This window comes from Macaca fascicularis, chromosome 20 (assembly GCF_037993035.2).
Source record: "Macaca fascicularis isolate 582-1 chromosome 20, T2T-MFA8v1.1".
NCBI classification, from domain to species: domain Eukaryota; kingdom Metazoa; phylum Chordata; class Mammalia; order Primates; family Cercopithecidae; genus Macaca; species Macaca fascicularis.
In genome coordinates, this window is record NC_088394.1 from 20,899,282 (window position 1) to 20,925,838 (window position 26,557).

At 37.8% G+C, this 26,557-nt stretch overlaps 1 protein-coding gene across 3 annotated transcripts in view; it reads left to right on the forward strand.

Annotated features, from left to right (window-relative positions):
- The window catches only part of LOC102133268 (phospholipid-transporting ATPase ABCA3), a 116,411-nt gene that overhangs the window by 88,845 nt on the left and 1,009 nt on the right, over positions 1 to 26,557 (forward strand). For 2 of the 3 annotated variants that reach the window (XM_045383137.3, XM_065537554.2), the window contains exons 18-22: positions 11,061 to 11,186; positions 11,419 to 11,613; positions 20,871 to 21,058; positions 21,713 to 21,883; positions 22,312 to 22,493. In XM_045383137.3, coding sequence (XP_045239072.2) covers positions 11,061 to 11,186; positions 11,419 to 11,613; positions 20,871 to 21,058; positions 21,713 to 21,883; positions 22,312 to 22,493 — 862 coding nt within the window. Of the gene's footprint in view, positions 1 to 11,060; positions 11,187 to 11,418; positions 11,614 to 20,870; positions 21,059 to 21,712; positions 21,884 to 22,311; positions 22,494 to 26,557 lie in introns of those variants that run through there. The other variant, XR_012429360.1, reaches the window with a different exon arrangement.

Genomic DNA, 26,557 nt, shown 5'->3' on the forward strand with positions numbered 1-26,557 from the left:
TCTTATGTGCTCAAGATTTATTTGGCTATTTGGAGGTATTTTGGGGTTTCATATGAATCTGAGAATTGTCTTTTCTATTTCTGTGGTAAGGGCCATTGGAATTTTGATAGGGATGGCATTGAATCTGCAGACTACTTTGGATGACATAAATATTTTAACAATATTAAATTTTCCAATCCATGAACACAGGATATCTTCCATTGATTTTGTCTTCTACAAAATATTTAGTCACTGTTTTATAGTTTTCGGTTTGCAGACCTTTCAGCTCTTTCATTAAATTTATTGCTAAGTATTATTATGCTACTGTGAATGAGATTGGTTTTTGGATTTTTTGATAGGTAGTTATTAGTGAATAGAAATACTGATTTTTGAATGTTGATTTTGTATCCCACAAATTTATTAAATTCATTTGTTAGTTCTAACATATTTTTGGTGAAATATTTAGGGTTTTCTATTTCTAGGGTCATGGCATCTGCAAATAGGGACAATTCAATTTACTCCTTTTCAATTTGGATAACTTTTATTTCTTTTTCTTGCCTAATTGCTCTAACTAGGACTTTCAGGACTATGCAGAATAAAAGTGGCAAGAATGGACATTGTTGCCTTATTCCTGATCTTAGAGAAAAAGCTCTCAATTTTTCTCCATTGAGTATGATGTTTGATGTAGGTGTGTCATATATGGCCTTTATTGTGTTGAGGTACATTCTTTTAATACCTAATGTGTTGAGAGTCTTTTCATCATAAAGGATGTTAAATTTTGTCAAATGTTTTTTCTGCATTTATTCATATGAATCATATGTTTTTGTCCTTTCTTCGATTAATGTGGTATCACATTTATAGATTTCTGTTATGTTAAACCATCCTTGTATTCTTGGTATAAATGCCACTTGGTATGGTAAATGATCCTTTTCATGTGCTATTGAGTTTGATTGAGAACTCAATCACATTGCTAGTATTTTGTGAGAAATACTATTTGTGCTAGTATTTTGTTGAGAACTTTTGCATCTATGTTTTGTTATGTTGTGTTTCCACTTTCATTTATCTCAAGATTTAAACTTCCCTTTTAATTTGTTCTTTAACTCATTATTTGGAAGTATATTGTTTGATTTTTATGTATTTGTGAAGTTTCCAAAATTACTCATGTTATTGATTGCTAGTCTGATATCATTGTGATCAGAAAAGATACTTGGTATGATCTCAGTCTTTTGAAATGTGTTAAGATGTGTACTATAGCCTAACATATGAACTCTCCTGGAGAATGTTCTGGGCACACTATAGAAGAATTTGTATTCTACTGGTGTTGGATCAAATGTACTACATATGTCTATTAGTTCCACTTGGTCTAAAATGTTGCTTAAGTCCAATGTTTCTGTATTCATTTTCTGAACGTATGAGTTGCTATTTAAGTATGGTATTGAATTTTCCTACTTTCCTATTCTTGTATTACTGTCTATCTCTCCCTTCAGATCTATTAATACTTGCTTTATATATTTATGTGATCTGAAGTTGGGTGCATGTATGTTTATAATTGCTACATCCTCTTGATGAATTGTCTCCTTTATCATGATATAATGACCTTCTTTGTCTAGTTTTACAATTTTTGACTTAAAACTTATTTCATCTAAGCATAGCTACTCCTGCTCTTTTTTTTTTTTGGTTTCCATTTGTATAAAATATTATTTTTATCCCTTCATTTTCAGTCTAGGTATGTCCTTACAGGTGAAATGAGTCCTTGTAGATAGCATATATTTCAGCTACTCTGTATCTTTTGATTGGAGAATTTAATTCATTTAAATTGAACATAATTATTGATGGGTAACTACCTTCATTTTGTTGTTTTATGATTATTTTGTAGATCCTTTGTTCCTTTTTTCTGTCTCTTGCAATCACCTTATTGATTAAATAATTTTCTCTACTGGTATGCTTTAAGTCTTTATTTTCTATCTCTTTTTATCTGCTTTGTTGTTTTGCATGTACCATAAGGCTTCCCAAGAAATTTTTATAGTTATAGTAGGCTACTTTAAGGTGATAGTAACTCAATTTTGATCACATTTTAAAATTCCACAATTTTACTCTTCCTCTTTCCACATTTAAAATTTGTAATGTTACAGTTTACTTTCCGTTATATTATATGTCCCTTAAGAACATACCACATTTTGTCTTTTAACCTTTATACTAAAGTTAGAAGTAATTCATACCGCCATTACAATATTGGAGTATTCTGCATTTGACTGTATGCTTACTTTTACCAGTGAGTTTCATATTTTCATATGTTTTTCTGTTACTCATTAGCACCCTCTTCTTTCATCTTGAAAAAATTTTATTAGCATCTCTTGTAAATAATCACAATCTTGAGGTCTGGTAGTAATGAAATCCCTTAGATTTTGTTTCCTGGGAAAGCCTTTATCTCTCCATTTATGAATGACAAGTTTGCAGGGTATAGGATTCTTGAATGACAGTTTTGTTTTCCCTTGAGCACTTTAAATACATCATCCTACTCTCTTCTGGTTTGTTAGATCTCTGTTGAGAAATTCGCTGCTAGCCTTATTGGATCTCCTTTATATATGTTATTTGCTTTTTTCTCTTGCCACTTTCAAGATCCTCTTTTTGTACTTGACTTTTGACAATTTGATTTTCATATGTCTTGGTGTAGTATTGTTTAAATTTAATCTGATTGAACATATTTGACCCTCCTGTACCTGGAAATGTATAACTTTCCCCAAATTTGTAAAGTATTCTGCTATTATTTCTTTAAACAAACTGTCTAACCATTTACATTTTTCTTCTCCTTTGCTAACTCGTATTTGCTCTTTTGATGCTATCTAATAAATCCCATAAGATTTCTTTATTCTTTTTCATTATTTTTAATCCTTTTCCTTTTCTGTCTGTTTTCAAATAACTTGTCTGCATGTTCAAATGAATTACAGATTCATTCTTTTGCTTGATCAAGTCTTCTGTTCATGCTCTCTACTGTAATTTTTATCTCAAATTTGTTGTATTTTTCAGCTCCAGAATTTTTGTTAGATTTTTTTAAAAAATAATTTCAGTCTCTCTGTTAAATTTCTCATTTGAGTCATTATTGTTTACCTGATTTAATTGACTTGTTCATTGTTGTTATTATATTTTCTTGAAGTATGTTTGACATTCCTTAAAACGATTATTTTGAATTCTTTCTCAGACTATTTGTGTATCATTTTGAAGAGTGTCAGCTCCTGGGAGAGACTTGTGTTTTTTTGTTTTGGTGTTGGTGGCATTATGATCTCCTTTGTTCTTTATGGTTTTTTTTGTTTGTTTGTTTTTGTTTTTGTTTTTGCCTTACTTTGATGTATGCACATTTGAATAAGTAGAAACTAATTCCAATTTTTGTAGATTGGCTTTTTCCAGGAAAACCTTTTACCTGTCAGCTGTTCCGAGATTCTGAGCAGACTGTTTCAAGTACAGATTTGCTGCTGGAGTCTTTGGGCAAGCTGTTCTTTTGCCAGGGATAGCAGCTAGGTAGGTATGGTGCCTGGGACCATAAGGTTGGTCCTGAAGCCTGTATCCCCTGGTGGTCCAGGTTATTAGGTCTACTGGGAAAAGATTGAACCCAGGGTCTGCTTGAGCATGGGACCATAAGGGCCATCCTGAAAGGTGAAGCCAGCCTGGTGCTAGAGCCAGCATGGAGCCTGGTTCCATGGGCGCTGGTCTGAGTTCTAAGATCATGGATGCTGGCCTAGTACCTGGAGCCACTGGATCTGGCCTGGAACTTATGACTATGGGAGTCAGCCAAGTTCTGGGTATGGTTCAGAGCCCAGGGCCACTGGCACTGTCCTGGCCCTGAGATAGGCCTGGAGCCTGAATCTGTAGGGCTGACCTGGTATTAGAGTGGTTTGGAGACTGCTTTGGAGACTGGTCCATAGCTTAGGTTCTTTGTGGAGATCAAGTCTGTTTCACTGGACTGGAGCCTGCGACCACAGGGGCTGCTCTGTGCCCCATCTGTGGCCTGTATCCACCGAGTAAGGCTTGAAGGCTCAGTCTGTGAGTACCAACTTGATGACTAGGGCTATGAAGGTCAGCCTGGTGTTGGGGAAGTCCTGAGGTGTAGGGCTGTGGGAGCCAGCTCCACACTGTGGATGGTGGGGTGCTCCGGGGACAAAATATGGCCTGGATCCTGGGACTTTGGTATCTGTCCTGGTGTCCGGGCAGGACTGGAGGCTCAGTACTGTAAGTACTTAAGTACTTGGAGTCTGGAGGATATGGGGACCTGACTGGTGCTGTGGTTCTTTTGGAGTGTAGCATAGCTACTCATAAGTCACACTTTGTACCTCACCTTTAGGGGCCTGGTAGAAATAACTCTAGTTATGGCTCTAAAACCAAAAAGGTATGGAGGCGGGTCCTGAGAAGAATCAGCAATGTTTTGCAAGACATCTACTTCAGGGGAGGCCATTATAGTTTTCTTAGACAAAGCAGTGTTAATTTTTTTTTTTTTTTTTTTTTTTTTTTTTTTTTTTTTTTTTTTTTAGATGGAGTCTCATTCTGTCACCAGGCTGGAGTGCAGTGGTGTGATCTCAGTTCACTGCAACCTCCACCTCCTGGGTTCAAGTGATTCTCCTGCCTTAGGCTCCTGAGTAGCTGGGACTATAGGTGCTTGCCACCACACACAGCTAATTTTTGTATTTTTAGTAGAGACAAGGTTTCACCATGTTGGCCAGGATGGTCCCAATCTCCTGACCTCGTGATCCACCTGACTCGACCTCCCAAAATGCTGGGATTACAGGCGTGAGCCATCGCGCCCTGCAGTGGTGTTAATTTTTTTACATAGGTATAGAGAACCTGCTTCTACTGGCAAACAAGTCTCATAAGAATGTAGGAGTTCATCGTTCCCAGCTTCATCAGAATCTTCTCATTTGTCCACATTCCAGTCTTCAGGATATCATTCCTTCCTAAGCAATGCCTTCACTTTAATGGTAGTTACTCTGCAAAGTTGGGAATTCAATTTGTGTTGTAATTCAGCCACCCACAGAATGAGGCTGTGGGATTTTTTTTTTAGCAATCTTAGCCCTGTGGCTGTATGAGTCTCTTTCTTGACAGACGTAGACATTTAAGGACATTTATGTAGCCCTTCATCTGGAAATTTGAATCCCTAAGCTTATCCTTTTCTTTCCCTATTTTGTCCTGCAAAATTAGAAGCATCTAGCTAATCTCATTATGCTTGTTAGTTTGACAAAAATCATACATTGACCAGTATCATACATATGGATACATGGTCACCCAGTATCTTGCCTCTTGTAAGAATTTGATTATGAGTGTCCAGTGGTTTCAGATCTTTGTTGCCACATCAGTCATGGACTATCAGAGAGAGAGAGAGATTGATTGAGATTGAGATTTTAAGAAATTGGCTCACATGATTGTGGATGCTGTTATGTTTAAAATCTGAAGGGTAGGCTAGCAGGCTGGAGACCCAGGGAAGATTTTAAAATATTGTAACCACCCAACGAGTTCTCCTTTCCCACAGCCAAGACCGAGCTGATTTATCAAAACAGGAGAATTGCAGTAGAGAAATAGTTTAAATCACAGAGCTTGCTGAATGGGAGACTGGAGTTTTATTATTACTCAAATCAGTCTGCCCCAAAACTCGGGGATTGGGATTCTTAAGGATAACTTGGTGGGTAGGAGGTCAGAAAGTGGGGAGTGTTGATTGGTCAGGTCTGAGATGAGATCTTAGGGAGTCAAAGTTGTCCTCTTGTGCTGAGTTAGCTCCTGCGTGAGGGCCAAGACCAGATGGGTCAGTTTATCAATCTGGGTCATGCCAGCTGATCCATTGAGTACAGGGTCTGCAAAGCATCTTAGGTTTTAACCTAAGATCAGTCATGTTACCCACAGAGCAATTTGGGGAGGTTCACAATCTTGCAGCCTCTAGCCAAATGACCCCTAAACCATGATTTCTAATCTTGTAACTAATTTGTTAGTCCTGCAAAGACAGTCTAGTCCCCAGGCAGGAAAAGGGTTGTTTTGGGAAAATATTGTTATTGTATTTGTTTTAAAGTTAAACTACAAACTAAGTTCCTCCTAAAGTTAATGCAGCCTATGCCCAGGAATGAGCCAGGACAGCTTGGAGGTTAGAAGCATGATGGAGTCTGTTAGGTTAGATCTCTTTCACTGTCATAATTTTCTCAGTTATAATTTTTGCAAAGGTGGTTTCAATATCTTTACACCAACATCTAGATTAGTGTTTTACCAAATATCTGCCTGTTATGGCCTAACCAAGTTGACATGTAAAATTAACCATCACAACAGCATATAGTTGCAGCTTTAAAAATCCAGTCTGACAGTTTCTGCCTTGTGTTTGCATTGTTTAATCCATTCACATTTAATGTCATTATTGATATAGTTGGATATATTTCCATTTTACACTTTTTCTGTATCATTTGTTTGTTCTTCTGTTCATCCTTTGCTGCTTTCCTTTGCAATTAGTGAAAATTTTATAAAGTAACATTTCAATTCTTTCAATTATTTTTTCACTATGTTTTTTGAGTAATTTCCTTAGTAGTTGTTTTAGGACTTGCAATATGCTTCGCTTATCAAATCTACTCAACTTATTAAAATCTACCTCAGTTTAATGCTAAATTAATTTCAGTGAGATATAAAAACTTTATTCCTATATATCGGTATTATCTATTATTCCTCTTTTTTCTATTATTATACATAGTACATCTACATGTTATAGACCCAGCAATGCATTGTCATACTTATTACTTTATGTAATGTTTTGTCTTTTAAATAAACTAAGAGAAGAATGGACAGCAAGTATGTATTTTTAGCCCTTGTTATACTAACCATTGTATTTACCATTTCTGGTTTTCTTCATTTGTTCCTATGTATTTGAGTTACCATCTAGTGTCATTTATTTAGAAGAACACAGATTTGCTCACTCCCACCTTCTTTGTGCTATTATTGGCAAATATATTATATTTCTCTGTGTTATAGGCCCAAACATACAAAAAAGTATATACATATCATTTTGTACAGTTAGTTGTTCTTTAAGTCAGCTAATGGAAGAAAGGAGAAGAAACATGCATTTATGCCATTTCTTAATTCCATAATTGTCTTTATAAGCATGGATTAAATAATTATTTATTATTGATATTTATTCCATGTCTTTATAAATATGGATTCAAATTTCTGTCTGGGGTCAATTGCTTGTGACTGAACAACTTCCTTTAGGATTTCCTGTAAAGCAGGTCGGCTAGCAACATTTTCTTAAAATTGTTATCTGGTAATGTCCTTATTTTGCCTTTATTGTTTAAACATAGCTCTGCTGGACATAGGATTCTTGGGGATAGTTTTCTGTTTGTTTGTTTTTGTTTTTTCTTTCAGCACTTCGTACATGTCATTCCCCTGCTTTCTGCCTTCTATTGTTTCTAATAAGAAGTCAGTTGTCAACCTACTGGGGTTCTTTTGTAGGTTATGAGTGTTTTTCTCTTTCTTATTTCAAGAGATTTTTTCCTTGTCTTTGGCTTTCAGCAAATGTACTGATATATTTATGTATAGACGTCTTTGTGTTTATCCTGCTTGGTGTACGTTAAGCCCCCTTGATGTGTAGGTTAATATTTTTCATCATATTTAGGACGTTTCTAGCCATTACTTCTTCAAAAACTTTTCTGTTCCTTTTTCTACTTTCTATTTGGCATACGCATTATGGGAATGTTGATACACCTAATGGTGTCCCAAATTCCCCTGAGACTGTTTGTTTTTCTTCATTAGTTTTCTTTTTGTTCTTCAGACTGCATTATCTCTTTCTGCCGATCTTCATGTTTGCTAATTCTTTCTTCACATCTACTATTGAGCTCCTCTACTGAGTTTTTCATTTCAGTTATTGTACTTTTCAACTCCAGAACCTATATTTGGTTCCTTTTTAATAATCTGTATCTCATTATTCTCTGTTTGATAAGACATTGCCATAATACCTTTCTTCATTTCTTTAAGCATGGTTTCCTTTACTTTTAGAATATATTTGTAATGGTTACTTTAAAGCTTTTGTCTGTTACAACTGATGTCTGGTCACTTTCACAGTTTCTGTTGCACACAACAGAATGTGTGTTATGTGACATTAATAACACACATGTGTTATGTGACACATAAAAGTTATGTGACACAAACTTTTATTTTTTTTGCATGTGTTGTAATTTTTTTTTAACTGAGCTCTGAACTTTTTTGATAATATAGGTTGGTAACCGTGGGTACTATTCTCACCAAGGGAGTTGTTGCTGTTTGCTAGTTTATTGTTTAGTGACTTGCTGAGCAGTTTCAGTGAAGTCTTTCCCTTCCTGTGTGAAGCCTCAGAGGTTGTTCCTCAGAGGGTGCAGACCTGGGCATGGGCACAGTCATCCCTGGATGACAGTGATTTTTGCAGGGTTCTTGACTGTCTCTTTTCATGACTACATCCAGCTATTAAACTCCACTAAGTTTAATATTAATCCAGCTATTAAACTTGACTAATCTCTTATTTCTTATTGGTTTCAACAATGCCCTGGGGTGTGAATTTCTCCAAAAACTGATCCAATTAAATTATATGGGTAATTTGAAGTCAGGGTTTAAGCTTCATCTTTACCCCAGGAGGGCTCTTCGTAGCTGTCTTTTTCCTTGGTTCTCTTCAGTAAACTACCTAGCATATGGTTTGATTTATACCTGTAATGGAGCTAGCTATCAGTCACCTCTTAATTGCTTTCCATCAAAACTTCCTTTTTTTTTTTTTTTTTTTTTTTTTTTGAGATGGAGTTTCACTCTTGTTGCCCAGGCTGGAGTGCAATGGTGCAATCTCAGCTCACTGCAACCTCCCACTCCCAGGTTCAAATGATTCTCCTGCCTCAGCCTCCTGAGTAGCTAAGATTATAGGTATGTGCCACCATGCCCAGCTAATTTTGTATTTTTAGTAGAGACAGGGTTTCTCCATTTTGGTCAGGCTGGTCTTGAACTCCTGACCTCAGGTGATCCACCCGCCTTGGCCTCCCAAAATGCTGGGATTACAGGTGTGAGCCACTGCACCTGGTCTGTTTTTTACAGCATCCTTAGGCTTTAACTTCCTCCATCCTCTGTTTCAAATTAAGTCAATTAAATTGGGGAGAGCAGAGGTGTTCTCTGTCTTATGGCCCAACTCTCCCCCTGGGCAAAACCTCTGAGCTGGGATAATGGAATGCTTTTCTGCTTCAGGGCTGGATGTTCAGTGGAGGACAGTAGTCTCTGGTCTTCTTGGCTTGCCTCTCCAAGCATAAAACCCTTTCCCTATGAATGAGCCAGGGCGCAGTCCCCAGTATAGCACCTCATGCCCAAGGCAGCCTTCACCTCATGAGTAGGGGCTGAGTCGAAGAAGGGAGACCCAAAGTCATAGCTATACTTACCCAAAATATAACCTCTGCAAAAGGTTGCTAAGGATGGGATGAGAAATGCTAACCTTCTTCCCCTTATAGAAATATACCTTAGCCGTTGATTGGAAGCTGGGGGAAAAGGGAGTCTAATATTTTTGGCTGAACCTGCCTAGAGTAACATTCTGTCACACTGGCCTGTGGGAAGGGAGGAGAGGATGTGGACCATGGATTTCACTGTTCTTAACAAGTCTAATAGATCTCCTTGAATAAATGTTTCTTCATTTGCTGTATGCCCTTAGGATCCGCTATGGTTTGAATGTGTTTCCCACATTTCATGTGTTGGGAACAGAACCCCCAATGTGGCAGTATTGAAAGGTAGGGCATTTAAGAGGTGATTGGATGCTGAGGGCTCTGCTTTCATGAATGGATTAATCCATTGATTAATGGATTGATGAGTTAACATGGAGGTGGAACTGGTAGCTTTATAAGAAGAGGGAAAGCAACCTGAGTAAGTATGTTAGCATGAGATTAAGTATGTCAGCTCTCTCACCAGGTGATGTTCTGTGCTGCCTTCAGACTCTGTAGAAAGCCCCCACCAGGAGTAAGCCCTCACCAGATGCTGAGCCATGCCTTTGGACTACCCAGTCTCCATAATTGCAATAAATAAATTGCTTTTCTTCATATAAATTACCCAGTTTTAGGTATTCCGTTATAAGCAACAGAAAATGGACTAAGGCAGGATCATTACTAAAGGCTTTAAGTGGTTATATTTTAAAATAACTTTCACCAGTTTCACTGGGGTACAGATGTACAGACCTGTTAAACTGTTATTCTGGAAGTCTCAAAATTATTCCATATCAAGTCTTACTGACTTTTTCTCTCTCCTTCATAAAACAGAGTCAGTTCTTATTATTCTTTCTATATGTTGAACATTCTGTGGTTGTAACAAATCATATTTGTTTGATCTCAGTGTGGCTTCAGTTTTTCATGAGGTGTCTGATTCACCTCGTGAAAAAACAAGTTATGTAATCTTAATTTCTTAATCTATAGAAAACAGAAATCAATGTGTTCTGAAATAACTGGACAAAAATGTCTTGAAAATTATGCCAAATTTCTGCTCTAACATGTTTGGATCAGTTTCCTGAAACTACTTGGTCTAGTCAAGGTGACTAAAGAGCATTAATATCTGCAACATTTATCTTGAAAACATAGACCGTGGGGTCCAGTGAGTTTCTTAGGAAAAGTCCTTTTAAATCTTGCTGAACTTCTTAGCTCCCATTCCCTTCAAAGGGCACTTATCATTACAAACTCATTACTGTTATGTTTAAAAGCTTTTTTACTCTCTTGAGATGATTTTCTTCTTAAGGATCCAGGTGATAAAATCGTTTTTCTGTTTTAAATGCTTTAAGTTGTCTTTCAAAGTATTAAAGTACACATCGTAGCATGTTAATTCATAGTCTCTCTACCATCTGAGTACCTTTTTCCTCTCCTCTGGTCCTCACTCTTCTTTCTCTAGTGAATTATTCATTACTCACAACTTATCAAATTATACGTGAGCGCTGAAGTGCTATTCAAGAAGTCTCTTAGAAATGACTCAAACTTTCTGTTTTAACATCTTTTAATATTATCCCTCAATTTAGCTTTTATGAAGCCACCCAGGCTAAAACAGATGCCTAAAGGGTATCTGCCTCTATAATTTTTGTTTTGAAAATACAGGAGATAGTGTCCAAGGAATTATCTGGGCAATCTGAAGATGAAGATGTACAAAACGAAAGAAAGAGAATCCTGGAGCAGCCTCAGGAGTTGCTGGATTCTATAGTACTTGTTAAAGAACTCATAAAGGTAATATAATTCAATGGCTAACATACACTGGCTTCATTTCTACTTACAAGTGTGCCACTGGTGCCAAGGGCTCACTGTGGTTCTTTGGACTCTATATGTATTCTCCCAGTAGAACAGAAGAGTTATCATGAACTGTCTCAAGTAGTGATCCATAGGGGTCTGAGATATTACTAATTGTACTTTACCTATAAGTATTCTTTACTGAATTGTGTTTCCTGGATTTTTTTTTAAGATATATTTTAAGTGCCCAGCCATTCTGGCTGTAAAAAATATCTCCCTTGCAATCCAAAAGGGGGAGTGCTTTGGATTGCTTGGATTCAATGGAGCTGGAAAAACAACTACTTTCCAAATTTTGACTGGGGAAGCGAGCCCTACCTCTGGAGATGTGTTGATTGATGGCTTTAGCATCACAAAAGATATCCTACAGGTAAGAGGCTGTTACAGTCTAAGATGTGAGAAGCATAATGAATGACTCAGGTTCAGGTAACAGGAAGATGGCTAGGGAAGGGAGATGGGAAATATGGTATGTATTGATATTTATTTTGTTGATGCCGTCAATGGATTCTGGAGAGGGAAATAAACTTTTGAAGAGTGAAGCAGTAAGAGCAGAATCTAAAACAAGAGTGTCTTCTGTGTTCTTTGTTAAAGTAAAAGGCAAGTTCTTTCAACATTACATCTAACATATGCCAGACAAGGTATGGTAAAGGTGTAAGAATGGTAAGGCTAGGCAGAAGGAGAAGATGACCTGCAATTCAGTTGCACCTGAGGCCTTGCTCCATCTTACTGAGAGCTCTGCAGCAAGATGGCCTTTCACAAGTCCCCCAGGTAAAGCAAGGTCACTAGCCTTTGTATCTCTGCATCTGCCAGTCATTGGCCACACATGCCACCTGGAAGAGAGGGTGTAACCTTGGAAAGAAGCTAAGTGTGGGGAGAATTTCAAGAATAGGAGAATTAGCAAATGTGTCAAACGCCAGGAAGACTAAGGCAAGGTAAAGCCTGGATAATGTACATTGGCTTTAGTAAGTAGAACTTCATTGATGGGGTTGGCAAGAGCAATTGCACTAGGGTTAAGTAGGTGGTAGTAACAAGAGCGTGAATAGTGAATTCATTTCTCCTCACTTCATCACATCAGCCACTATCACCATAGAAGTAGGAAAATGGAGTTGGCAGAGTCTGCATCCTGCGGGATAAACAGTAGTCCAGTTTATTAGTCCGTTCTCATCCTGATAATAAAGACATACCTGAGACTGGGTAATTTATAAAGGAAAGAGATTTAATTGACTCACAGTTTCACATGACTGGGGAGGCCTCACAATCACGGAGGAAGGCAAATGAGGAGCAAAGTCATGTCTCACATGGCGACAGGCAAGAAAGCTTGTGCAGGGGAACTCTCATTAAAACCATCAGATCTCATGAGATGTATTCACTATCACAAGAACAACACAGGAAAGGCCTGCCCCTGTGATTCAATTACCTCCCACCGAGTCCCTCCCATGACAAGTGGGAGTTATGGGAGCTACAATTCAAGATGAGATTTGGGTGGGGACACAGCCAAACCATATCATCTGGTAACCAGAAGTGGAGCTAAAAATGTGGATTATACTTTGAAGAAAGTTAGCTGTGAGGCAAAATGAAGAATGAAAATTCACCCAGATTTGTGATAAGGACAGAAAATATTTCATAGGGTGAATAACTCAAGCACATTTATACTAGAAGGGGAGGAGTTAAAGAAACAGAGGAGGGAGTGATACATGATGGCAGGAGGTGATCTGTTCCTGCCAGGTGGTCCTTGCAAAAAAGTCGGGGGACATGAGGTCTTCCCTAACTATCTTTGTTCATACCATTTGTCCCCTTGGGGAACATAAGGGTATGTAGGCATAAAACAGTCCAGTCTCCTGACTGTGAGTAATGGAGAAAAAGTTTAAGTGAATCTGGTACCAAGGAGCAAAAGCTAAATTGTGAACTAAAAAGACAGTTAATACAAAATGTCATATTTTAAAAAAGAGCAGGCATATGGGCAAAATGTCAGCCTTTTGCAAGGACTGATTCAAAGTTCAGTAAATCTGAGGGAACTCTTTCAAGCCTCAGAGAATCTCTCCAAGTTTGCTATTCTAAAACATTTATCATATTTTATGTAACAGATGGTAATATTTTCATTTATTCAGACCTTAAAAAATTTTACATTGTCTTTCTATTGTGGTAAAAATGCATAATATAAAAATTGAAAAATGCATAATATAAAAAAGTTCATCTTCATAACTTTTTCCTTAAATTAAATATCTCTACTCATTAAACAACAACTCCTCATCCTTTCATTTACTCCTTTGAATTTGACTATACTAGGTACCTCATGTAAGTAGAGTCATATACTATTTTCCTTGTATATCTGATATACTTCACCTAGCACAATACCTTCAAGGTTCACCTATGTATTTGAATTTCATTCAGTTTGGCTGGGCACGGTGGCTCATGCCTGTAATCCCAGCACTTTGAGAGGCCAAGGTGGGCGGATCACTTGAGGTCAAGAGTTTAAGACTAGGCTGGCCAACATGGTGAAACCCCATCTCTACTAAAAAGACTAAAATTAGCCAGGTGTGGTGGTGTGTGCCTATAATCCCAACTATTTGAGAGGCTGAGGCAGGAGAATTGCTTGAAGCAAGGAGGTAAAAGTTACAGTGAGCCCAGCCTGGGCAACAAGAGCGAAACTCTGTCTCAAAAAAAAAAAAAATTCATTCAGTTTTATGGCTGATAATATTCCTTTGTATGAGTATACAACATTTTGCTTTTCCATTCATCCATTTATGGTACATTTGGGTTGTTTGTACCTTTTGGCTCTTGCGAATAATGCATTGATACACAAATATTGCTATTGATTATCTGGGATACATACCTATAGGTGGAATGCAGAATCATATAGTAATTCTATGATTATTTTCATAAGAACTTCTATACTGTATTCCACAGCAGCTGCGTCATTTTACATTCCTACCAGCAATGCACAAGAGTTCCAATTTATCCACGTAATCACTAACTCTTCTTAATTTTTGTTTTAATAGTAGCCATCCTAATGACTGTGAGGTGGTATCCCCTTGTAGTTTTGATTTGCATTTCCCTAACAATTAGTGATATTGGGCATTTTTTTCGTGTGCTTACTGGCCATTTGTATATCTTCTTGGAGAAGTGCCTATATTAATCATTTGCACGATTTTAAGTTGTGTTGTTTGGTTTCAGTTGCTGTTGAACTGGAGGAATCCTTTATATATTCTGGATATTAATTCATACATGATTTGTAAATATTTTTTCCCATTACATATAACATATGCCAGACAAGGTGCTATAAGGGTGTAAGGATGGCAAGACTGGGCAGAAGGAGAAGATGACCTGCAATTCAGTTGCACCTGAGGCCTTGCTCCATTTTACTGAGAGCTCTGCAGCAAGATGACCTTTCACAAGTCCCGCAATTGAAACAAGGTTGCTAGCCTTTGTATCTCTGCATCTACCAGTCATTGGCTGCACATGCCACCTGGAAGAGAGGGTGTAACCTGAGAAAGAAGCTTTTTCTGCCTTTTCTGGTATCCTTTGGTGCACACATGTTTTAATATGAAGTTCATTTTATCTAATTTTTCTTTTGTTGCCTGTGATTTTGGTGTCCTATCCACAAAATTATTGTCAAATTCGATGTCATGAAGTTTTTCCTCTATTTTTTTTCTAAGAGCTTTAGAAGTTTAACTAACATGTTTAGGTCTTTGATCCATTTTGAGTTTATTGTGGTATATAGTGCAAGGGAAGGATCCAACATCAATCTTATTCATGTGAATATCCAGTTTTCTCAACATCGTTTGTTGAAAAGTCTGTCCTTTGTCTATTGAATGGTCTTGGCACCCATGTGTGATTAATCGATCATTTCCTGAGGATTTATTTCTGGATCTCTGTTCTCTTTTACGGATCTGTATGTGTGTATTTATGCCACACAGTTTTTCATTACTGAAACTTTTCAGTAAGTTTTGAATTTATAAAGTATGAGTCCTCTAATTTCATCCTTCCTTTCAAAAGATTGTTTTGGCCATTTGGGTCCCGGAAGGTACTACATGAATTTTAGGATGCATTTTTCTACTTCTGCAAAAAAAAAAAAAAAAAAGAAAGAAAAAAAAAGTTATCAGGATTTTGATAGAAACTGCATTGAATCTGGAGATTATTTGTGACAACAATAGTAAGTTTCTCAATCCATGAACATGGGATGTATTCCTATTTATTTATGTCTTCTTTAATTTTTCAGCAATTTTTATAGTTTTCAGTGTAAGAGACTTTTAACTTATTGGTTAAGTCTATTCCTATGCATTTTACTCTTTTTGATGCTATATAAATTGAATTGTTTTCTTAATTTCCTTTTGGGGAGTTTTATTGTTAGCGTATAGAAATGTAACTGATTTTTTAAAAGAAAAAAATAGATCAATCTATTAATTTCCCTATACCTTGCACAATATGAACAGAATAGATGCATAAAAATTCAAGAAAAATTAAGAGGAAAATAATAAATCCAGAGAAGAGATAAGTCTATAGAAAAACTCACTTTGATTAACTTGGAAAGTGCCACAACATTACCACTAAGCTTCTTAGAATCTATATTAACTGTGAGATCTGGCTTCATATCAAATGCAACTATCTTTTCCAAATAGAAGTCAGGGTCCAAGCATCCTGACTGAGTGAATATTCAGGGATATAAAACTGGATCATGGTTATAATTTGCTAGGATGCTGCCTTTTTTGTCATTGTTGTTGTATTGTCATTCTCTGCCTGGAGAAAAAAAAATGGGATGGTTGCTATAGTGTTTATAGTAGAGTCAGGAGACAGATGACTTGGTCTCCAGCACCATCGAGTTATGGGAGGATAGGGAAAAAGAACTAGTCAGGGTTATGAAGGTATTACATAGAAGGCCATATTGGTGACCAAACTAGTTCAAATCTATGCATATCAGTCAAATTTGTGCTTGATATTTTGTGGTTTTTCCCACTCAGAGACATGCTGAGCAGCAACTATGGCTCATGGGATATTGGCAGATCTCATTTTAAATACAGGGGTGGCACTCCTTTTTTAAATATAGAAGTAGCAAGGTCTATGTGAATTAGTCACTTTTTCATGGTGCCAGAGTCCATGGAAACTTGACTTACATCCAGGAATCACACAGCTGGTTTCCATGTTTATTTTTGTTTCTTTGTTTTTTAATGTAAGCATTTATAGTTTGTATGGTTCCCAGTTCCCGTTTTCTATCTTTGTCCTGACTGAGAAAACAGAGTGCCTTGACCAAACTGAGTTGCTGTTCAAGGCCAGCTTTATGCCTTCTCCTACAGGCTTGGACACAAGCCAGGGCCTGGAAGGTGCCAAGGAACATTCCAAGACACTGATGAAGTTCTTTAAGTTGTTGCCCAAAACTGAAAGGTCAAACATCTTGCTAAACACATAGAAAGTAGCCCTGGCCCTGAGCCAAATTCTTTAAACACTCTGTAAACCAACTCCCTCCTTATAGCCATACCCAGGTAGAACATCTTTTTTGCTATCCATCACAAGGACACCACAACTCTCATATGTAAATTTTCCTAACAAATGTTTTGGACGGTTATCTAGGGCTTCTTTCTTTGGAATCCCAATTGGCTCTACCTCAGGGTGATGTGGGGCAGTCCACTATAAGAACTCCTCAGCCACCACTTTTGGGGCAACACTGACCATTGGCTCCAAGGACAGAACATAGCTATAAATTTCCCCCTGAACACTGCTTTTGCTGGGCCTCATGAGTTTTTGTGTAGTGTTTTCTTTGTTTTCACTCATCTCTAAGCATTTTCTAAATTCTCTTATGATTTCTTCATTTAGCCATTGGTTGTTTAAGAGTGTGTAGTTTAATTTCTGCAAATTTGTGAATTTTCCAGATTTTTTCCTGTTAATGATACCTAAATTCATCCAATTATGGTTGGAAAAGGTGGTTTATCTTTTCAAATCTACTGAGATTTAATTTATAGCCTAAAATATGGTTCATCCTGGAAGATGTCCCATGTGCACGTAAAAAGAGTGTGTACTCTGTTTTTTGTTGATTAGTGTTCTGCATATGTTAGTTAGATCTAATTGGTTTATTGTGTTATTTAAGGTGTCTATATCCTTATTGATCTTCTGTCTGGTTGTTCTATTCATTAATGAGAGTAGGATATTAAAATATCCAACTATTATTATAGAATTGTTTCTTTAATTCTTCTATTTTGAGGATCTGCTATTAGATGTGTAAATGTTTTTACTTTTTACATCTCCATTCTGAATTGAACCTTTTATTAATATGTAATATTCTTTGCTTCTTCTAAATTTTCTTGATTTAAGGTCCATTTTATCTGATATTAGTGTAGCCACCCTTATACCCCATTTGATTACTAAATGCATGAAATATCTTTTTTTCCATCCTTTCATTTTCAGTCTACTTATGTCTTTGGATCTAAAGTGAGTCTCCTGGAGACGGCATCTAGTTGAATAATTTTTTTTTTAAATTCGTTCTGCCAATCTCTGTCTTTTGATTGGAGAGTTTAATGTATTTATATTTAAAGTACTTATAAGGAGAAACTTATTCCATCATTTTGCTATTTTTTCTGTATGCCTTATAGCTTTTATATCCCCAATTTCCTGCATGACTGGTTTTTTTTTTTTTTTTTTTTTTTTTTTTTTTTTTTTTTTTTGAGATTGAGTCTCACTCTGTCACCCAGGCTGGAGTACTGTGGCACAATCTCAGCTCATTGTAACCTCCGCCTCCTGGGTTCTAATGATTCTTCTGCCTCAGCTTTCAGAGTAGCTGAGATTACAGGCTGATGCCAGCATACCAGGCTAATTGTTTTTTCCTATATTTTTAGTAAGAGATAGATTTCACCATATTGGCCAGGCTGGTCTCGAACTCCTGACCTCAAGTGATCCACCTGTCTCAGCCTCCCAAAGTGCTGAGATTACAGATGTGAGCCACCATGCCCAGCCAGCATTACTATTTTCCTTTGCATTTAGTTGATTTTTTTGTAGTAAAACATTTAAATTCCTTTCTCATTTTCTTTTGTAAATATTCTGTAACTATTTTCTTTTTAGTTATCAGACAGTACATTTAATATATTAATGTTATACTAATTTGAATTTATATCAACTTAACTTCAGTAACATAAAAAACTCTGCTCCTTTACAGCTCCATCACCACCCCTTTCAGTTGCTGATGTCACAAAATTACATCTTTATACACTATGTGCCCAAAACATAATTATTTTAAATGCATTAAAATTTTAAATTACGTAGAAAACAAAATGTAAAGTAACAAACTTTTGTTATGATACTATTAGCTTTTATAATTCCCTATGTATTTACCTTTATTGAGATCTTTACTTCTTATGGCATTAACTTATTGTCCAGTGTCTTTTCATTTCACCTTGTAGGACTTCCTTGAGCATTTCCTACAGGACAGGTCTATTGACAACAAACTCCATCAACTTTCATTTATCTGATAATGTCCTAATTTCTTCTTCACTCTTGAAATAGTTTTACCAGATGCAAGATTCTTGTTTGACAGTTTTCTTCTTCTAACAGTTTTGAGGGTGGATGGGGAAAGGCTTTTCTTCTGGTTCAGCCCATTGCCTCTGGTTGCTGAAGTTTCTGATATCTGCTGATAATCTTGAGAGATTTTTTTTTAACGTGATCCATGGCTTCTGTCTTCCTGATTTCAAGATTCTCTCTCTGGCTTTGGCTTTTGCCATATTTATAATAACATGTCTTGGTGTGGGTCTCTTTGAGTTCATTTTACTTAGAGTTCATTGGGCTCCTGGATGTTTCTATTAATCAAATTTGGAAAGTTTTCAATCATTATTTCTTCAAATTATCTCTCTGCCCTTTTCTTCTCCTTCTTGAATACCACAGTGTATACATTAGTCCACTTGATGGTATTCCAAAGGTCCCTTAGGCTCTGTTTACATTTCTTTGATCTTTTTTCTTTTTTTCTTTTTTTGATCTTTTTTCTTTCTGTTCCTCGGACTAAATAATTGCCATTGTCCTACAGTAAAGTTAATTAATTGTTTCTTCTGCCTATTCAAATATGACTTTTTTTTTTTTTTTTTTTTTTTTTTTTTTTTGAGATGGAGTCTTGCTCTGTCGCCCAGGCTGGCGTGCCGTGGTGCAATCTCGGCTCACTGCAGGCTTTGCCTCCTGGGTTCACACCATTCTCCTGCCTCAGCCTCTCGAGTAGCTGGTACTACAGGTGCCCGCCACCACACCTGGCTAATTTTTTGTATTTTTAGTAGAGACAGGATTTCACCATGTTAGCCAGAATGGTCTAGATCTCCTGACCTCATGATCCACCTGCCTTGGCCTCCCAAAGTGCTGGGATTACAGGCGTGAGCCACCACGCCCAGCCTCAAACATGACTTTCAATCCTACTAGTTAATACTTTATTTCAGTTATTATACTTTTCCACTCTAGAATTTTTTTTTCCTTTTAAAGTTTCTACCTCTTATTGATATTTCCATTTTGTTTGTACATCATTTTCTTGACTTCCTCCACATCTCCATTTAGTTTTTAAAGCATCGTTAAGACAATATTTTAAGGTATTTTTCTAGTATATCTGCCTTCATGTCTTTTTCAGTACAATTTCCATTCATTTTTTTTTTCCTTTCATCCTTTGATGGGTCATACTTTCCTGTTTCCCTCTATGATTCTGAGTTTTATTAAAAACTGGACATTTGACTCTAATAAAGTGGTAATTCTGGAAATTATATTTTCCTCATTCTCCTAGGTTTGCTGCTGTTTGTTACTTTTTATTTATTGTTTTTGTTTTTTGGATTGCTGTCTCTGTGCTTAGGATCAGCCTGGGGTGTGAAAATAAGTTCTTCTCAGGCATTTTCTGAGCCTGTGTCTTTCCCTGAGCATGTGTGGTTACTTTATAATTTTATTTATACATGCAGTTGTGTTTTAATGCCCTAATACTTAATGTATGAATCCCAAAAGAGGAAAATGAGAAAAATGAAGGATGGTGTGTAAAGGGAGCTAGTCTTTTAAAGCCCCTGTCACTTCAAACAGAGGGGCAGGGTCTCGTGCCATGCCAGGAGTTTAGGGGGCATGAATAGTTTGGAAACACTGTAAATTAGTAATTTAATTTAATTTAATTTAATTTGATAGCCTTTTCTCTGGCTCTTAGGCTATGTGCACCTCAGTGTAAATCAACAGAAGGGTTTGACTAATTGGTAAAGCAACATTTATTGCAATCTCTGGTTTGGGGATGAATGCGGAAAGGCTTTGCTTCTGGTTCAGCCTTACTCTGGAACAAGATATACATATGGCTCTACAGGTTAAACAAAGCCAAAACATCATGGTGGCCATGCTCCTTGGAGTTCCTGATTAATGAGAAGAGCATCTCATATTCTAATAATCCTCCAAATTGTGTGGCTCTAGAATTTTATTTCTAACTTCTTTATCCCCAAGATCATTAAAACTGAATTATGGAAGCTATTATCCCAATGTCCTACAACAGGTCTGACAGCTATAATTGTGTAGCCCTTTAGGAAAAAAATAATTTTGGTAGGACTCTTAGAAGCATGGCTTGGAGGACTGCAGGTTTGCCATCTCATCCATGGATGTGTAGTGGGGTGGATGACTTGGCTGTTTACTCAAGGCAATTTTTGTTATTAGGTAAGGTCAAGAATTGGCTACTGTCCTCAATTTGATGCCTTGCTGGAATATATGACTGCTCAGGAAATAATGATTATGTATGCCAGAATATGGGGAGTCTCTGAGCCCCAGATTAAGCTGTATGTGAACAAATGGTTGAATTCACTGGAACTGGAGTCTCATGCTGACAGGCTTATCAGCACCTACAGGTGAGTCACTATGCTACCGCTCTTTTCTGTTGATGCTGCTAACATTGAGGTGCTTCCTTTTGTTCTTGCTGTTTGAAATGAAGCTTACAGCTCCACCTAAGCTCCGCTTCCCACAATTACCTACTTGTGAAACTATCTAATGTTCTGCTAGGCTTCAGATGCCAGTAATAAGGCAAATCAATACAGTTCTACATCTTCCCTTTGCAGAGATGAAACGCAAAGTCTTGGTTCTATTTGAACTATATCCTCTGAACCTCAAAAAAAGGAGTGTCTTCTCTTTCTAGGGTCCCTATAGTTCTTTGTCTACCAAGTAAGGAGGAATGTAGGCCCTTTGAATTATGATGTGATTTATGTGACTTGGAAACTGTAACACTCTAAGAACATGGGTAAATAAATGCCACTGATAATGCTGCCAAAATTTATTACATAAAAGTCACTCCTCTATATCTCAAATTTAAACGAATTGATATACACATCTGTAATTGGGCCTGCTACCTAATCAAAGTCACATATAATCAGCATTGCGGATGTCCATGTTAAGTGTTTGCTGGGACGCTCAGCATTTGGGAAATTTGTACTAACTCTTTCCTATACATAACTGATATGTATAGCCGTTTCTTCTGTCACTTTTTCTGTCCTTCTTTGGCCATGAAGTGAAGGAAACAAACGTAGGCTGAGTACTGCTATTGCCCTAATGGGAAGGTCTTCAATCATCTTCCTGGATGAGCCATCAACTGGCATGGACCCAGTAGCCCGACGCCTGCTCTGGAACATAGTGACAAAGACACGCGAAAGTGGAAAAGCCATCGTTATAACCTCCCACAGGTGTGGCTCACTGGGAGGCTTGGTTGAGGGCTAGCGAGAGAGTTGTAGTGGCTGTAAGAGGGAATTATTTAGGCCCAGTGGATAATATTGGACAGTAAACTTGCCTGAGTACGTTAGTTCCTCATTAGGAATTAGGATTCATGTTAATCCTAATAAATCAAATGACTAAAAATCCTCACTGAGTTTAACAAAAAAAGTGAGGAAAAGACAGGACTTCAGAAGATGCTCTATTTGAAAATTGGGCACTATGTTCTTTTTCATTTGAAAAATTCCCACTTCCCATCGACGAGTTTTATGATTGGAAAAATACAACTTCTGATTGAAAATAGGGTCGCAAAATTCTGGCTCTGATTGAACTACACAGTGTCCTCCAAAAGAGAACTTTTTTACTTTTACCCTTACAACATTCTGCCCTTTTGTTTTGCAAGTATGGAGGAATGTGATGCGCTCTGTACCAGTCTAGCCATCATGGTGCAAGGGAAGTTCATGTGCTTGGGCAGCCCTCAGCATCTCAAGAACAAGTTTGGCAACATTTACATCCTCAAGGTCAAGGTCAAGACTAAAGATAAATTACAGGATTTTAAACGTTTTGTTACAACAACATTTCCAGGTAAATTAAGTTGCGCTACCTTTGTCAGAAATATATTACATCGGCCCCGTGCAGTGGTTCACGCCTGTAATCCCAGCACTTTGGGAGGCTGAGGCGGGCAGGTCACTTGAGCTCAGGAGTTTGAGAAATGTGTTAAATCATGTTTGTTGTTCTCACCATCCATGTGATTTATGTCTTCAATAGCAGTTTTCTGTGAGTTATTGATAGGTATTGATTTTCTATAATGTTCCTTTGGCAACGTTTGATACTATAAGTCTCTTGTGGCAGATTATGCTAAGTTTCACAAAAAACAGAGGTTCTCACAAACTCTTACATCACCTAACAAGGCAGTTTTATGTTTATAAATTAGTTGGGTGCAGTAGCTCACGCCTGTACTTCCAGCAACTTGGTAGGCTAAGTCCAGAGAACTGCTTGAGCCCCAGGGTTTAGGCTGCAATTAGCTATGATTGTGCTGTTGCACTCCAGTCTGGGTGACAGAGCAAGACCCCATCTCTAAAAAAATAATGATAATAAATAAAAACTAAAAATAAATTATATACTTAAAGTCCTATTTTAGCATAATTCTCAATTAGTTTCACAGATTATTCATGTCAAATTTTAAGGTTTTTTCCTTCACACTACAAATGCAACTTTATGCTTTTACTGTCTCAGCTAGGATATGGTATTGAAATGCAAATAAGAACGTTGCCAAAGGAACATTATAGAAAATCAATACCTATCAATAACTCACAGAAAATTGGTATTGAAGACATAAATCATATGAATGGTGAGAACAACAAATACAATTTAACACATTTCTCAAGAACATATTTCTCTCCTTTCAAGAGGAGTTTGGTTTCTGAGTGCTGTTTCTTCATGCTAAATTCAGTAGGCACCTCTCTGCCTACATGGAACAGTACAAGTGAGACCATCCATTTCGATCTGTCTCTTATCTCTCTTTCCTTAACCTAAAGTGTGGGCAATGGCAAGGCTTTTAATAATTCTGGCTTTTCATCTTAGTTTCCACTTTAGTAGGCTGAGCAAAATACCACAGAAGTTCCTGTTGTGTGTTAGGCTAAGGGGTTGAAAATTTGTCTCCTAGGCAATGGAAAATAGCAAAATTGACTACACAGTAAGAATGAAAATCAGGGTCAGGTACAGTGGCTCATGCTTGTAATCTCAGCACTTTGGGAGGCTGAAGTGGGTGGATTACCTGAGGTCAGGAGTTCAAGACCAGCCTGGTCAACATGATGAATCCCCATATCCATTAAAAATACAAAAATTAGCTGCACATGACGGCGTGCACCTGTGGTCTCAGCTACTCAGGAGGCTGAGGCAGGAGAATTACTTGAACCGGAGAGGTGTAGGTTCCAGTGAGCAGAGGTCATGCCATTGCACTTTAGCCTGGGTGACAGAGAGAGACTTCATCTTAAAAAAGCAAAAAGAAAAGAAAATCAGAAAACAGATATGAAATGGATGGTCAAGCATATGTGAAGAACGAGCTGTGTGGAAAAATTATCACCCCAGTGTTGGTCATAGTGTTGATGGTGTGCCCTTGACACATGTAGATGGATATGTCCATTAAGAAGTTGAATATTCACTTATGCGTTTGTGTGGCAAATATTTTTGAGGACTTATTGTGTCAGAGTTTGATTTCATGTGATCAATAAATCACTTTAAGAAAGCTCTATAGGCTAAGGCACGGTGGCTCACACCTGTAATCCCAGCACTTTGGAAGGCCAAGGCGGGCGGATCACAAGGTTAGGAATTTGAGACCAGCCTGGCCAATATGGTGAAACCCCATCTCTACTAAAAATAGAAAAATTAGCCAGGCATGGTGGCAGGTGCCTGTAATCCCAGCTACTCGGGAGGCTGAGGCAGGAGAATCACTTGAACCCGGAAGGTGGAGGTTGCGGTGAGCTGAGATCGCGCCACTGGACTCCAGCCTGGGCAACAGAGTGAGACTCCATCTTAAAAACAAAATCAAAAAGCTCTGCACACTTCAGGATAATACAGAAAAACAATTCAACAAAATCAGGTAAACAATAAATTACCCAGACTAGTAACTTAATAGAAACATTGAAATTTCTTCTTAAAAAATCAAACAGAAATCATGGATATGTAATATACAGTGAATAAAATGAAGAATGCAGTAGAAAGCATTAACAGCAGAATTTATCAAGCAGAGAAAACTATCTCAACTCAAATAGGCTTTTTGAAAATATACAGTTAGACAATTAAAAGAAAAATTAAGAGGAATGAAGAAAGCTCATGAGATTTATAGAACAGCATCAAAAGAGCCAGTATTTACATTATTAGAGTTTGTGAGGAAGAAGAAAAAACAAATTGTTAGATTATTTAAAGAAATAAAAGCAGAAGATTTTCCAAATATTAAGAAAAACATAAATATCCAGGTACAAGAGGGTCACATATCTGCATTCGGATTCGATACAAACAAGGCTACATCAAGACATTATAATTAAATGGTCAAAAATCAAGTACAAAGAGAGGATCCTGAAAGCAGCAAGAGAAAAAACAAAAGCAAATAACATATAAGGGAGATTCCATAAGGCTAGCTGCAGATTTCGCAGCAGGGACCTCATGGGCAAGGAGAGAGTGGGATGACATGTTCAAATTACTGAAGAGAAAAAAACCTGCCAACCAAGATACTGTATCCAATACTATGTTGAATAAGAGTAGTAAGAGAGGACATCCTTGTTCTTGTGCCAGCTTTCAAAGGGAATGCTTCCAGCTTTTGCCCATTCAGTATGATATTGGTGGTGGGCTTGTCATATATGGCTCTTATGAGTTTGAGGTATGTCCCTTCAGTATCTAGTGTATTGAAAATTTTTAACCTGAAGGGATGTTGAATTTTATCGAAGGCCTTTTCTGCATCTATTGAGTTAATCATGTGGTTTTGTCTTTAGTTCTGTTTATGTGATGAATCACATTTATTGATTTGCATATGTTGAACCAGCCTTGCATCCCGGGGATGAAGCCAACTTGATCGTGGTGGACAAGCTTTTTGATGTGTGGGTGGATTCAGTTTGCTTATTTTATTGAGGATTTTTGCGCTGATTTTCATCGAGGCCTGAAGTTTTCTTTTTTGTTGTATCTCTGTCCAGTTTTGGTATCAGGATGATGCTGGCCTCATAGAATGAGTTAGGGAGGAGTCCCTCCTTTGGTCACCAGCCTACATGTACCTGTAGGAGGTAGCTGGAGACCTCTATTGGAAGGTTTCACTCAGTCAGGAAGAAAGGGATCAGGGACCCACCCAAAGCAGCAGTCTGGCTGCTTTTTGGTATAGCAGGTGTGCTGTGTTGTGGGGGACCTTTCCTTGTTTGGACTGCCTGTATTCTTCAAAGCTGACAGGCTGAAGTGGCTGAGTTGACCAAACCACAGAGATGGCAACTGCCCCTCCCCCAGGAACTTGGACCCATCTCAGGGAGACTCCAACTCACTGCCATTGGTTGGCTGGGATTCCAAGCCAGTAGGTCTTAACTTGTGATGTGATGTGGAAGTGGGGCCTGCAGAATGTACTGCTTGGCTCCCTGGATTCAGCTTACTTCCTAGGGATATGTACAGATGGACCTCCCACCTTGCCAAGGATCCCAAGGCTGGAGTATATAAAACTCCTGGGTCTCTGTGTATACCTGAGTGGATGCTCTGTCAAGACTTCACAGAGCTCTGTGTATCAGACCCAAGGCCCTGGTGGTGTGGGCTCATAAGGGGATCTCTTGAGCTGTGGGTTACAAAGACCCATGGGAAAAGCATGGTTTCCTGGGCAGGGTCTCACAATCACTCGGTGCTTCTCTTGGCTAGAGGTGGGGGTTCCTTTGGCTCCATGGGGCTCCTTGGTGTGCCATCTCCACCCCGTGCTCTTCCTTGTTCTCCATGGGTTGAGTTTTTAGCCAAGTTGGTCCCAATGTGAGAATCTGGATATGTCAGCTGAAGGTGCTAAATTCACTCACTCCTCTCCATTCTTCTCCGTGAGTACTGTGAACCACAGCCACTTCTAATAGGCTGTCTTGGATTGGGTCCCTCTGCAAACATAAGACTTTTAGAAGGCTCAGATTTTTCATATT